The sequence below is a fragment of the Esox lucius genome, chromosome 4, assembly GCF_011004845.1.
Source record: "Esox lucius isolate fEsoLuc1 chromosome 4, fEsoLuc1.pri, whole genome shotgun sequence".
In the NCBI taxonomy this organism is placed as follows: domain Eukaryota; kingdom Metazoa; phylum Chordata; class Actinopteri; order Esociformes; family Esocidae; genus Esox; species Esox lucius.
Genome location: NC_047572.1, coordinates 20,983,283 through 20,997,794, shown reverse-complemented (window position 1 = coordinate 20,997,794; position 14,512 = coordinate 20,983,283). Strand labels below are relative to the sequence as shown.

The window sequence follows — 14,512 nt, the reverse complement described above, 5'->3', positions numbered from 1 at the left end:
ACCTGCGCATGAAGACAATGAAGCCATAGGGCTACCGAGAGAATCTAGAAAGATCTACAGAGAGGGATAGAGACACAGGCCCGAAGAGAGGTTGGAGAGACAAAGAGAGAGTATACAAAGTGAAAATAGAGAGAAGAAAGGCAGGATGTGTGAAGAAAAGGGAGATTCCTTGTGATTTATCTCTGCTTTAATACTGCCATGATTAAACAGACATTTTAGAAATTGTAATTGACTTGCGCTTTGTAAATTATTCTAGGGATCTGTATTAAGCTGACTCAAAATGGCACATGGGGTTTTAAGGGTTTTTAACCAAGTATTTTATTGAATTTATATCTAAGCCTGCATAGGTTAGGTACATCCCGCCCGCCTGTTTAGCGATTACCACTTCCTTCCAAATCAACACAAGCCTGACACAACCCGGGGTCCTCACAAGCACTTTGTGACCACCCCTCCTCAAGCTTCTTAATGTTGAGCCCCTCTAAAGCCAGCTATTGCGCGGTCCAAATGGGGGCACGACAGGTAAGCCCAACCCAGGTCTATGTGCAACCCTGTAATCTCTCCTTCTGTCTCTCTCCCTCCGTTTCTCCTTCTCCCCCGTTCCTCTCCCTTCCTCCCTCTTTCTCTTTGTCTCCCTCAATATCTCTTTTCTCTCTCTCTCTTTCCCCTTCGTCTTTTTCCTGTGCGGTCTCTCTCTCAGGCCCGGCCCAGTCGGAGGTCCGTACCTGCATACCCCAGGCCTCGGTGTGTCCCGCCACATGTACCTGCAACAACAACATTGTGGACTGTCGGCGCAAGGGCCTGACGGAGATCCCAGCCAACCTGCCTGAGGCTATAGTAGAGATGTGAGTGGCCTGAACTCTTTCCACCAATGCAACCCAACAATTACTAATGTACAGCGTGGCCCCGCTGACTCTCTTCGTTAATGGCACACGCAGAACGTTGTGTAGTTAACGTCATGTTTCTGTACCAAACCGTCCTACCGCTGCCCCATTAGCAGCGTCGTTTAGCTTTCTGTTCTCGGCTGGCTGGCTGCTTAGCTGACTAACTGACTGGCTGGGTGTCTGATCGGCTGGCTGACTGACTGACTGGCAACCAGTCCGGCTGACCTGCTAACTGGCTGGCTGACCTGCAGTGTTTCTCCTAAAGCCAACAGAGCACCTCCGAAGCCAGAAGGAGACAATTCAGATCTATTAGAGCACAGGTGTCAAACCGGTTCCACGGAGGGCCAAGTGTCTGCAGGTTTTCGCTCTCACCTTGTACCTGATTGATTAATTAGTTCACTAATTGGTTAATTTCTACCCCCACCTGGTTGTTCAGGTCTGACCTGGGAACCAATTTAAAGGAAAACCCAAAGACCTGCAGACACTCGGCCCTCCGTGGAACCGGTTTGACACCCCTGTATTAGAGCATCTGCAGCACTCTCTCTCTCTCACTCTCTCTCTCCCTCTCTCTCTCTCACTCTCTTTCTCTCTCTCTCTCTCTCTCTCTCTCTCTCTCTCTAACTCTCTCTGTCTCTCTGCCTGCCACTGCTTAGGGTTCAGCCTGCTAGGCAGCTCAGACCTCTCTATGAACCACATGGTGCCTGTTAGGGGCTTGGCTTAGAAGACATTTTAGCTTTTCTATGACATGACTACCCTTGTTTGAGGAGATGTTTTTTTCTGTGTGTGTGTTTGTGTCTGGATGTGTGTGTGTGTGTGTGTGTGTGTGGGATGGTGTGTGTGTGTGTGTGTTTGTGTGCGTTTATGTGTGTGGGTCCGCTGCCTCGTGCCATGCCACGGGCTGATTGGATTTCCGCTCTACTTTGGAGCGCGTCCATATCTCTTCAGTCAGGGTATTTGATATACATATCGATTGCTCCGACTCTTGTTTGTGCCAAAGGACAGATAGGTAATTGTTCTGATAGGTACTGTTTCTCCGCCACTGTTGTTATGCCAATAGTATGTGACCTTTGCATAACAAATGGATTTGTTAAGGTATTGTACATTTCTCCTGTGCCTGCTGTGGCCAGAAACAATATACCACTAATGAAATGATGTATTGTCAGGATTTTGCAGGCGTCCGATTGTCGTTTCTCTCCAGATTGTTTTTGCATTCCACGCCAGGTTAGAATTACTGTTACACCCACCAAACAGGAACAACAGCCCAAATAATCTCCACTGAATCTGAAGTGGAAGAATCAGAATGAGAGAATACATTGCAGCAGTCTTGTCTGCTGAACCCTTCTCCTAAATATGCAGTATATATGTACAGTCATTCTGGGTCTGGGTAGATGGAGTTGTCTTTATCATTACGTGCAGTCCCTCCCCTAGTAAGATGCCCCCACATGCACCCACAGAGGATCTTCTTTACAGTACCCAAGCCAGCAGGGAGGGTGTGTGGATGAAAGGAGGGAAGGAGGGATGAATAGTGGGTTGAGGACAGGGGGCTGGGGGGGCAGATGTTGGGAGGAGGGTGGGCTGTGGGTGTCTGCAGGTCCCATCACTCAGTGAGACGGATGACCCTGGCCTAGTACTGTCTCTGTGGCCCTGGACACCTGCTCTGAGTGGCCTTGCCCTGTAACCTGGCCCCTCCCCAAATACCCAGACTGACACCGTTCCATCCTCGCTGACAGCACCAACGGGCCGGGATAGGTCACGGACATTAACACACACACACACACACACACACACACATATGGATGTGCAGGATTCAAAGGCAGCCCATAATAGTTGTGTAACCTCCTCTCTCTCACCCCCTTCCTCTATCTCCCCCCGCCCTCTGCCCCGCCCCCCCCTCAGTCGTCTGGAGCAGAACCTGATCAAGAGCATATCAGCTGGAGCTTTCTCCCCATACAAGAAACTGAAAAGGATGTGAGTCTACTTGGCCGAGTGGCCCCCACCTGTGTTATGCCAGGAAACACAAAGGTGTCAAACTGTATCTGTAGAACACACTCACACACACTCACACACACACACACACACAGTCACGTTGTCACGCACCGGCATCCACACACACTCTGCTTCTCAATAATGCATGGGAACTCAGCGGACATAGGAGTGTCCTTGCCATTCTGGCTCTCTTGCTGTCTCACACACACACACACACACACACACTGTGGGGCCTTGTTAATGTATTCTGTCATGCAATTTGTTTGAGATTTCTGGGACATTCATTGTGACTGAACTGAGTCCATTTTCATTACTGTGTAGTTGTTCATGCATCCAACCCAATCTCTGCCTTTCTCTTTCTCTCATATGTTCTTCCAGTGACCTGAGCAAGAATCAAATTTCTGACATCGCTGCTGATGCCTTCAGTGGTCTACGCTCTTTGACTTCACTGTAAGTTGGAAGCGGATATGATGTAATACAGTCAAGCACCCACATGCACACACAAACTCACAAGGGTGGCAACAGCCGAGAAATAAATAAAAATGTCTTGGCTCTTGCAAACAAGATAATTCCAATGTAATGCAGCTGCCAGAGATACCCGACTCTGAGGACAGGACAGCCAGGTGTAGCAGCAGAAAGCAAATTACGGCCAAGCGGCTAACACAACACAGACACTAGACATAACACAACACAGACACTAGACATAACACAACACTGACACTAGACATAACACAACACAGACACTAGACATAACACAACACAGACACTAGACATAACACAACACTGACACTAGACATAACATAACACAGACACTAGACATAACACAATACTGACACTAGACATAACACAACACAGACACTAGACATAACACAACACAGACACTAGACATAACACAATACTGACACTAGACATAACACAACACAGACACTAGACATAACACAATACTGACACTAGACATAACACAACACAGACACTAGACATAACACAACACAGACACTAGACATAACACAACACAGACACTAGACATAACACAATACTGACACTAGACATAACACAACACAGACACTAGACATAACACAATACTGACACTAGACATAACACAACACAGACACTAGACATAACACAACACAGACACTAGACATAACACAACACAGACACTAGACATAACACAATACTGACACTAGACATAACACAACACAGACACTAGACATAACACAATACTGACACTAGACATAACACAACACAGACATTAGACATAACACAACACAGACATTAGTCATAACACAATACTGACACTAGACATAACACAATACTGACACTAGACATAACACAACACAGACACTAGACATAACACAATACAGGCACTAGACATAAGACAACACAGAGACTAGACACGACACAACACAGACACTAGACACAGTACAGCACAGAGACTAGATACAAAACAACACCGAGACTAGACACAGTACAACACAGAGACTAGACATAGTACAACACAGAGACTAGACGCAGTACAACACAGAGACTAGACACAGTACAACACAGAGACTAGACACAGTACAACACAGTGACTAGACACAGTACAACACAGAGACTAGACATAGTACAACACAGAGACTAGACCAGACATGATGAAATAGACCTGGCTGTGTCAGTCTAATGCTGTGTCTCCATGGAGCTGTATGTGTCTGCATGCTGCGAACACAGCTGACACTTCCTGTTAATCACTAGGATGATGTGACAGACACCACCACACAACCAGCGGTCAGTGCATATTAATCCACCCAATCAGCAGACAGGACAGGTCTGCGTCCCAAACTGCCGCCCACTCCCTAAACCAAGGCCCTGGTGAAAAGTAGTGCACTATGTTGGCTGTAGGCAGCCATTGGGGACACCTCCTGTGTGTCTGGAGGGTCGGCCTGACGCCAGTACAGAACAGGCCTGACAGGCACAGAAGACATCAGGGATGTTGTGACGTTATGTGCAATGTGCGTGTGTGTCAAGCTAGGAATTGATGTTACAGGGCAAACCTAATTGTACACACGTGTAATGACACACACCCAAAAACACACGGTCCTTATTGAGTTAATCTATAGTGTCAGTACAATCTATGTCTCAACAGGGTCCTGTATGGAAACAAGATAGCTGAGATTCCTAAGGGACTGTTTGATGGGCTTGTCTCCCTCCAGTTGCTGTAAGTACACATTTACTGTAACATACTAGAGTACTTGTGTATATAACGCTACAGTGTTGATATTTAATGCTGGACAGTACAAATGTAAATGTCTTTACAGTACTAATGTAAATTCCTTTGCAGTACTAATGTATGATACAGCACAGAATAAATGTGTAATACTGTACAGTTTTAATGTATGATCTACTACTTTGTCTGTGATTGTGTATGTAATTTTTTAAAGGGAATTGTTTATGTGTTTCTGTGTGTGTGAGCGTGTGTATGTGTGCATGTTGCAGAAGGTAATGTACATTGGCAGAGGGTTATGGCACAGAAAATATGGAAGAGCAACAGTTAATGTTCTGCATTTCCTCTGGTTAAACCAAGTCAAGCACCAAAACCAGAGTCTGAGATGGACCACTTGGGTTGATGTGTTGCAGTCAGAGGGAGGAGAAAAAGCACTTTTATTTTTACTTTGACCGTAGATGTAGTGTCTCACGCAGCATCATTAGCATTTAAATTGGACCTGATTACAAAGCAGATCTCACACGCACCTAGTCATATTGATGTTGACATGGAAACATAGCTCAAACATAATGACTGTGTTTAATGTTGTAATTTAAGGAAATCTGCTGCTCTTTAATTCTGTTGGCTGTTTGTACTGGTTGAATCACTCACACACACACACACACGCACACACACATTAATGATTTGGAGGATGGTGGGTGAATGAATGATGTAGAAATGCAGAAAATGTCTGTCCTCTCCTCTATCTTCCTGGCATGTCAGCAAATCAGAGCATCTCAAGTAAAGTGCACATCAGCGTATTACACACACACACACTCACACACACTCACACACACTCACACACTCTCACACACACTCACACACACTCACACACAAACACCACACACAGAAGCAGTACAGCACACTGCCTGGCTTGACTCAGTGCTTTACTCTGTTTGTCTGACAATTTAAATGACCTGCAAAGTTTTAGTAATTACACTAAAGCCGTGGATTGGATAGGCCTGTTCTTTAACAGATTTAAAGTGGTGTATGATTCCAATCCCCAGAGAAAAAGCAAACTGAAAAGCTTCATTGTTTTTCTTTCTTACTGCATTGTTTTTTTCCCCAGTTGACTTTCCACCCCCCCCACACCCCTCCACCTAATTAGTTCTGCGAGCGGCCTAACGATGCATGTGTTTGCCATGCGAAAAACCCTCATTAGAAAGCCTCTCAATAATTTAACTAACTTTAACTCTGCTCATCGTTAGTCAACTGCCTGGCACGCTGAAAGCAAGAGGGGAAGGGAACGATAGAAAAATAGTGAGAGAAGGATAAAGAGACAAAGAGAGCAGAATGAGGAGAGAGAGTCATGTCGATATTTCCAAGTTGTGCTTATAGTGGTGGAGCTCAAAGAAACAGAAGGCCGCCTAACAACATGGCTTACAAAAACAATGCAGCCATCTAACAACATGGCAAACACCACTTACACAAAAAAGGCAGCCATCTAACAACATGTCTTACAGAAACAAGGCAGCCATCTAACAACATGGCTGACAGAAACAGGACAGCAATCTAACAACATGGCTGACAGAAACAGGATAGCCATCTAACAACATGGCTGACAGAAATAGGACAGCCATCTAACAACATGGCTGACAGAAACAAGGCAGCCATCTAACAATATGGCTGACAGAAACAAGGCAGCAATCTAACAACATGGCTGACAGAAACAAGGCAGCCATCAAACAACATGGCTGACAGAAACAAGGCAGCCATCTAACAACATGGCTGACAGAAACAGGATAGCCATCTAACAACATGGCTGACAGAAACAAGGCAGCCATCTAACAACATGGCTGACAGAAACAAGGCAGCCATTTAACAACATGGCTGAGAGAAACAAGGCAGCCATCTAACTACATGTCTGACAGAAACAAAGCAGCCATCTAACAAGATGGCTTTGTTTGCTGATGGAAGGAATCATCTCTATAGGATTTTAAATATTGGAACTGTCATTCTCATTTAAGTCATTGTATGTATATTTCTGTTTTAAACTGTATTTATTATATAACAATTTATTATCTGTATTATTTTATTATATCCATTGTCCAGTCTGTGTATGGTACTGTCTATTTATTGTCCAAGGTGTGTGTAGTCCTGTCTCTGAATAGTCCTGTCTCTGAATAGTCCTGTCTCTGAATAGTCCTGTCTCTGTATAGACCAGTCTCTGTATAGTCCAGGCTCTGTATACACCAGCATGTGTATAAACCAGTCTATGTATTGACAAGTCTCTGTTTAGTCCAGTCTGTGCATAAACCAGTCTATGTATAGACCAGTCTCTGTTTAGTCCAGTTTGTGTATAGACCAGTCTCTGTATAGTCCTGTCTGTGTATTGACCAGTCTGTGTATTGACCAGTCTGTGTATAGACCAGTCTCTGTATAGTCCTGTCTGTGTATTGACCGGTCTGTGAATTGACCAGTCTGTGTATAGACCAGTCTCTGTATTGTCCAGTCCGTGTATAGACCAGTCTGTGTATAGACCAGTCTCTGTATAGTCCAGTCTCTGTAAAGTCAGTTATGTGTATAGACCAGTCTCTGTATTGTCCAGTCTGTGTATAGACCAGTCTCTTTACATTCCAGTCTTTATATAGACTAGTCCCTGTATAGTCCTGTCAGTGTATTGTCCAGTCTCTGACTAGTCCAGTCTCTCTATAATCCGGTCCACCTACAGTCCAGTCTGTGTATAGTCCAGGTGTGTATAGTCCAGTCTGTTAAGGTGCTTTCGGGGGGTGATTTGATTTGATTGATTTGGGTGTTGGGGTCATTTGAAAAAGAGAAAAAACTTGTTTGGTTTTGTTCCAGTAGATGTAGCAACATGTTCTTGTTCTCTTTATGTTTCCATCAGGCTACTGAATGCTAACAAGATCAACTGTCTGAGAGTGAACACCTTCCAGGACCTGCAGAGCCTCAACCTGCTGTCTCTGTACGACAACAAGTTACAAACCATTAGCAAGGGCTTGTTTGCACCGCTACGCTCCATCAAGACTCTGTGAGTAGACACACACACACACACACACACACACTGCTCTGTCACTACCCAGTGAGTAGTTAAATAAACACACACACACACACACTACTCTGTCACGATTCTGTGAGTAGCTACACACACACACCCACACACACCTCTCCATCAAGACCCTATTAGAAGCAATACTGGCAGGACCATGATTCAATCTTAGGCAGATTAGTGACTGGAGCACAGCCATTAATGCTGAATCCTTGCCTTACTATGCAAGGCTACAGGGTCACACACGCACACATACAGTACACACATTCACACGCACACATGGGGTTTCTGTTCAGCTCATACTGTGTGTAAGCAGAGGACTCAAAAGAGAAAATCAAGATATACGACATTGGATAATATCAGAGGCATCTGTTTTTGGAGCTTGTTTTTTCTATTTAATATGACAATAATTTCAGGCTATGGGAAGCCGCATGGTGCACAAAGTTACTTATCTAGAATATATTGCTTTGTTGTGTCAGTGCCTTTTTTCCCTCTCATGTAAAGAGTATAAATATTCCTCATACTTATAAAGAGGTTTTCTCATATCCATCCATAAAGGAGTAAATACAGTTCATGATAGAATGTGACATATTTCTCTTGCCTGCCTATTCTCACTCTTTCCACTCACCCTTTCTTTCCATATATCTATTTTCATCTCTATCTTGCTTTTTCTTCACCTCTCTCTTTCTCTCACTCCATGCCTTCACCTCCCTCCCTCCCTCCCTGCCCCCCTCCCTGCCTCCTCCCTCTCTGATCATGGCTCCTGCAGCCACCTGGCTCAGAACCCCTTCATGTGTGACTGCCATCTGAAGTGGCTGGCTGACTATCTGTTTGACAACCCCATTGAGACCAGTGGAGCCCGCTGCAGCCACCCACGCCGCTTGGCCAACAAACGCATCAGCCAGGTGAAGGGCAAGAAGTTCCGCTGCACAGGTAGGAACTGGTCCTCTCCCAGGCTCTTCGCCATGTCTGTCTGTCTCTTCGCCATGTCTGTCTGTCTCTTCACCATGTCTGTCTGTCTCTTCACCATGTCTGTCTGTCTCTTCATCATGTCTGTCTGTCTCTTCGCCACGTCTGTCTGTCTCTTCACCATGTCTGTCTGTCTCTTCACCATGTCTGAATGTCTCTTCATCATGTCTGTCTGCCTCTTCACCATGTCTGTCTGTCTCTTCATCATGTCTGTCTGTCTCTTCATCATGTCTGTCTGTCTCTCTTCACCATGTCTTTCTCTCTTCTCCATGTCTGTCTGTCTTCTCCTTGTCTGTCTGTCTGTCTCTTCACTGTGTCAGTCTGTCAGTTCACCCTATCTGTCCGTCTGTCTGTCTGTCTATTCTCCATTTCTGTCTGTCTGTGTGTCTCCTGAGTCGTCTCCACAGCCCCTCCGTCCACCGTTCCTCCCTACTCATCAGACGTTTGATATGTGGTGAAGGCTATGCAGCTGCAGCCAACCTGTACTGGCATTTCTCTATCTCCGTCCTAGTCTCTATATCATCCCTCTTTCTACCTCTCCCTCACCTTCCCCCACCTATTTGTCTTCAGTAAACCCTGCTGTTAGAGAGAGAGAGAGAGAGAGAGAAGACACATCTCACAAGACCCTGCTTCTCAGGTGGGAGGTGGGGTCAGGTGGGACCTGGCCTGATACAGCCCTCCTGAGTAGAGGTGGGGTCAGGGGGTTATGGCAGCTCCACTCCCCTGGTAATCTGTAGCCACCCAGTATAGCCACTGTGGCTATCCTTTGATATTAACCCTGGGTTCTCCTAATTACAGGCTGTTTCATGTTAACCCTGCGTTCTCCTAATTACAGGCTGTTTCATGTTTACCCTGGGTTCTCCTAATTACAGGCTGTTTCATGTTAACCCTGGGTTCTCCTAATTACAGGCTGTTTCATGTTAACCCTGGGTTCTCCTTATTACAGGCTGTTTGAAATTAACACTAGGTTCTCTTAATTATAGTTTGTTTGATTTTAACCCTGCCGTTTTTTTATTATCAGATGTTTGATATTATCCCTGGGTTCTCCTTATTATCAAATGTTTGATATTATCCCTGGGTTCTCCTTATTATCAAATGTTTGATATTATCCCTGGGTTCTCCTTATTACCAGATTTTTTATATTATCCCTGGGTTCTCCTTATTATCAGATGTTTGATATTATCTCTGGGTTCTCCTTATTGGCAGATGTTTGATATCCCTGGGTTCTCGTTATTATCAGATGTTTGATATTATCCCTGGGTTCTCGTTATTATCAGATGTTTGATATTATCTCTGGGTTCTCCTTCTTATCAGATATTTGATATTATCCCTGGGTTCTCCTGAATATATTTTTTTATATTAGCCCTGGGGTTTCCTAATTATTAGATGCTTAATATGAACCCAGTGTTCTCTTCATTACACGCAGGGCAAATTCAATTTAGGCACTCAACAGGAGTTTGTGCACTAATATGTGCCAATATTTCTCTGTTTTCTTTGGTTCTCTCTGAGGCATAATAACCACACAGGTGTGTCTGTGGGCCCCTGGGTGACGGGCCCTTCCCTACGGGCCCCGGTCCGCTGTGCATAGTTGGGGGAGGGAGGGACAGTGTTTGGAGGAGAAGGAAAGACCTGGAAACCAGACTGGTTGTCAGTCACCTCAATCAGCTTCCTGTCCTGGCTGCTCCTGTCTGTTCCTGTCTGTTGCTGTTCGCCCTCACCCTCACTCTGCCCCACTACCTGCCTACCTGCCTACCTGTTCCTTGGCCTACCTCTGTCTACCTGGTGCAGCTGTCTCTTGTGCTTGATCTAACCATGTGCCGCCGCCTACACTCGCCTCACATGGTTCCGTCAAGCACCAGGGATCGCTGGACACATGCGCCCGCCCGCCCGCCCGCCCGGCCTGCACGCCCGCAGCATGGCATTCTGGGACACATTCTGGGACCACGCCCTGTTTCCAGTGGTGGTGAGAGGAGAAAGGAGGAGCCACCGCTTCCGCTCCTTCACAGAGGGGTCCTGCAGAGTGGTACAGCACCGTCCTCCCTTCTACCTCGGTGTTGTTGGAGACCCTGGCGCCCCTTCCTCTTCCACCTCCTCTTTCTGCTTCCTGTCACCCTGCTGCCTTGCTCCTGTGCTGCAGTGAGGTGCATCCCAGACGACACCCTATTCCCTGTGTAGTGCACTACTTTTGACCAGGACCCTATGGAGACATGACACCCTATTCCCTATGTAGTGCACTACTTTTGACCAGGACCCTATGGAGACATGGCACCCTATTCCCTATGTAGTGCACTACTTTTGACCAGGACCCTATGGAGACATGACACCCTATTCCCTATGTAGTGCACTACTTTTGACCAGAGCCCATTGAGTGTGAGGTGTACTACTACGGGGAATAGGAAACTGATTGGGACAGCTAGTGTGGGCCCGGCCCAGGGGTCTCCCCAGCAGCCGAGCGGAGACATGTTGGGGCTGTCTTGTCCTGTGCCCTGGGTCTCCCACAATCAGAGCTCTGCTGGACCGCTGGTGGCCATGGAGCCGGGATGAGTGAGATAAACAGCAGTGCCAGGGGCTGGGTTTATGTGATGGGAACCAGATCCAGTTAGGCCTGATACCACCCAGGTGTAGTGAGAAAACAACCCAGCATTACCCTGTCAAAACATCCCCTAGCTACCAAACCAGTTGACCTCCCTCTCAATTGTTCTCTCAAAAATGACTTTGTAGGGGTTTGTAAGAGGTTTATAAGGTCAATGGTTGGTCTTCGGTTTGTGAGTGTGTGTGTGCATTCTGTACAGTGTATAATTGAGAGGCATTGCATTTGAACAATAGGTGTGCAGAATACAACATTAAGTGCCTAAAATTAACAGGTCAAGCCCTCATGTCCCCTCTCCTTCCTCTCTGTCCCCTCATGTCCCCTCTACTGCCACCTCTGTCTACCCTCTTGCCTCCTCCTGTCCCCCCTCCTGTCGCGTCTCTAGGTACTGAGGACTATCGGAGCAGACTGACAGGGGAGTGTTTCCAGGACCTGGTGTGTCCAGAGAAGTGTCGGTGTGAGGGGACTGTGGTGGACTGCTCCAACCTCAAACTGACCAAGCTGCCTCCACACCTCCCTGAGCACACCACAGAGCTGTAAGACCACTCAGTACACTGGCGTCCTGGCATGTCTTCTGCAGCCATCTGTCATGTAGGGTCTGAGTTGTGCGTAGATGCAGTACTCACAAAGAGAAGCTTTGAACTGATGCCAGAGTTGGACCTAATGTTTTGAAGCCCGTAGGATGAGTCTGTCCACACACTTAGACATGCACAGATGTCAGTGTGGGGGGGACCCACTAGGTTATTCAAGGGAACTATTCGCCAAACAAAACTATCCCTTAGAACCGTTTGAAAAACCTCCCCCTTTAAACCGAAAAGGTTCTTCACAAGGTTCTTAGAGGATCTAATTTAAAAAAAAATTTAAGAACCCTTTTTGAAGGGTCCTCCCAAAAACGTTCTGGTTTTCCCCAACAGTTTGGTTTGGATGAAGACCCACCAGAGAACTTTTATTTTTAGTATATTGCTTGACGGTTATCTGTACTTTGCCAAATATGTTTTTCTTTTCACCCATTTAATTTTCCTGACAGCAAAAGTAGTTGTTACATTTTCGATGCTTAGCAGGACAGGAAAATGGTCCAATTCACACACTTATAAAGACATCAGCTCTGTTCATCCCTAAAGCCTCTGTTCTGGTGGACTTCATTTCTAATTGATGGTGGTGTTTTGGTGTGTGCCCAATATCTATATGAAAGCTGCCATCTGGTTGCTTTATAGAAGTTGTGAAATGATCTAAATAATGTTGTGTCCGTTGTATGTCACTGGGTGACTTTGACTTGAATAATGACAGTATTTGTACTGTTACTCACCTATGACATTTGGATACTTTTTCCACCACTGCAAACACACACACACAACATCGCCCTCTCTCTGTCCCTCCCTCTCTTTCCCTCTCACCTTCTCTCTCTCCCTTTCCCTCTCTCCCTCTCTATCCCTCTCTCACACTTTCTCTCTCCCTCTTTCTTTCTCTTATGAGCGATAGCTAACTGATATCACCATCCTCTCCCGGGCTATTAGGCCCAGGTCCGCTCTGACCCAGTCCCATGGCGGAGGATGTCAGGGAAAGTAAATGTTACCCTTCCCCGCCAGTAGAGGACACACACAACATCAGGAACCCCCCCTGCTCCCCCCAACACATACGATCTGTCACTTGGTTAGAGCGAACATTCCCTTCCTAGGGAAAATTATGAACGCGCTCTTTAACGTCTGGTTAACTTTCACAAGGCCCGTTGGGGGAAATTAGCAAAGGTCAAAGCTGAGAATGCTTTTTCGCCTAATTCTCTCCAACCCCTCGCTCTGTCTATTCTTGAAGAGCAGTGTCTCATTAGATGAGATCCGCTCCAGGCCAGAGCAGTGGAGCCCAGGCAGATTACAGCTACATAGATAGATGGATACATTCTATGCCCCTGCAGCAAGGTCAAACACACAAACATTTATACATAAACACTTACACACAAACACATACAAACATACCCATACACACATAGAGCATCGAGCACGCCGACACTTACACACAAACACTTACAAACACACACATACACACATAGAGCATTGAGCACGCCAACACTTACACACAAACACTTACAAACATACACACATAGAGCATCGAGCACGCCAACACTTACACAAAAACACTTACAAACACACACATACACACATAGAGCATCGAGCACGCCAACACTGTGATCTTATTCTCATAACAAATGCCACTTTAAACAAGGCAGACAAGCCTATCACGCAAACCTGTCCCCTCGACGGAAAGCAGTTTGAATATTCATGAAAACATTTGTGTACCTTTTTCTGTCCTTTGTCTAAGTGTAGAATTAAGTGAACATTCATTTTTTTTGTCTGTCTTTGCAACTCTTCTCTTATTCAGTGGCTGTGGGGCTGAACCTTAATTTGTCCCTTTTCTCTCTCCGTCTCTCTACGCAACAGGCGTCTGAATGACAACGACATCTCCATCCTGGAAGCCGTGGGGTCCTTTAAGAAACTCCCCAACCTCAAGAAGATGTATGGCTCTCTGCACATCATTCAAAATCTCTTTAAAACACAGACACGCACAGGCCGAGTTGTCCTGTTTTGTAGCCGTTTAAACATCTCTTTCGTGAGAGCTTGATGTCAGCAACAACACGTTACGCAATGACCGTTGGCGAATTGGAGAAGAGTGGGGGAGGTGTGGAAGATTGGATTAACTGTCAATCAATATGTAAAGCCCACTCCAGGAAGTGCTGTAGCTGAATTCAACACGATGACTAGTAATTCATCAAGCATGAAATAGCCTAGCATTTAGAGTCATCGAAGAAGTTATAAACGGGTCAAGATGTAAACTTCTCCCCTCCTACG

At 45.9% G+C, this 14,512-nt stretch overlaps 1 protein-coding gene across 1 annotated transcript in view; it reads left to right on the top strand.

Moving 5' to 3' along the window:
- Positions 1–14,512, top strand: part of slit3 (slit homolog 3 (Drosophila)) — a 171,596-nt gene that overhangs the window by 119,655 nt on the left and 37,429 nt on the right. Inside the window, exons 9-16 of the mRNA XM_010899016.4 lie at positions 698–842; positions 2,778–2,849; positions 3,246–3,317; positions 4,990–5,061; positions 7,952–8,095; positions 8,883–9,046; positions 12,058–12,208; positions 14,105–14,179. Of these exons, the coding sequence (XP_010897318.2) occupies positions 698–842; positions 2,778–2,849; positions 3,246–3,317; positions 4,990–5,061; positions 7,952–8,095; positions 8,883–9,046; positions 12,058–12,208; positions 14,105–14,179 (895 nt within the window). The remainder of the gene's footprint in view (positions 1–697; positions 843–2,777; positions 2,850–3,245; positions 3,318–4,989; positions 5,062–7,951; positions 8,096–8,882; positions 9,047–12,057; positions 12,209–14,104; positions 14,180–14,512) is intronic.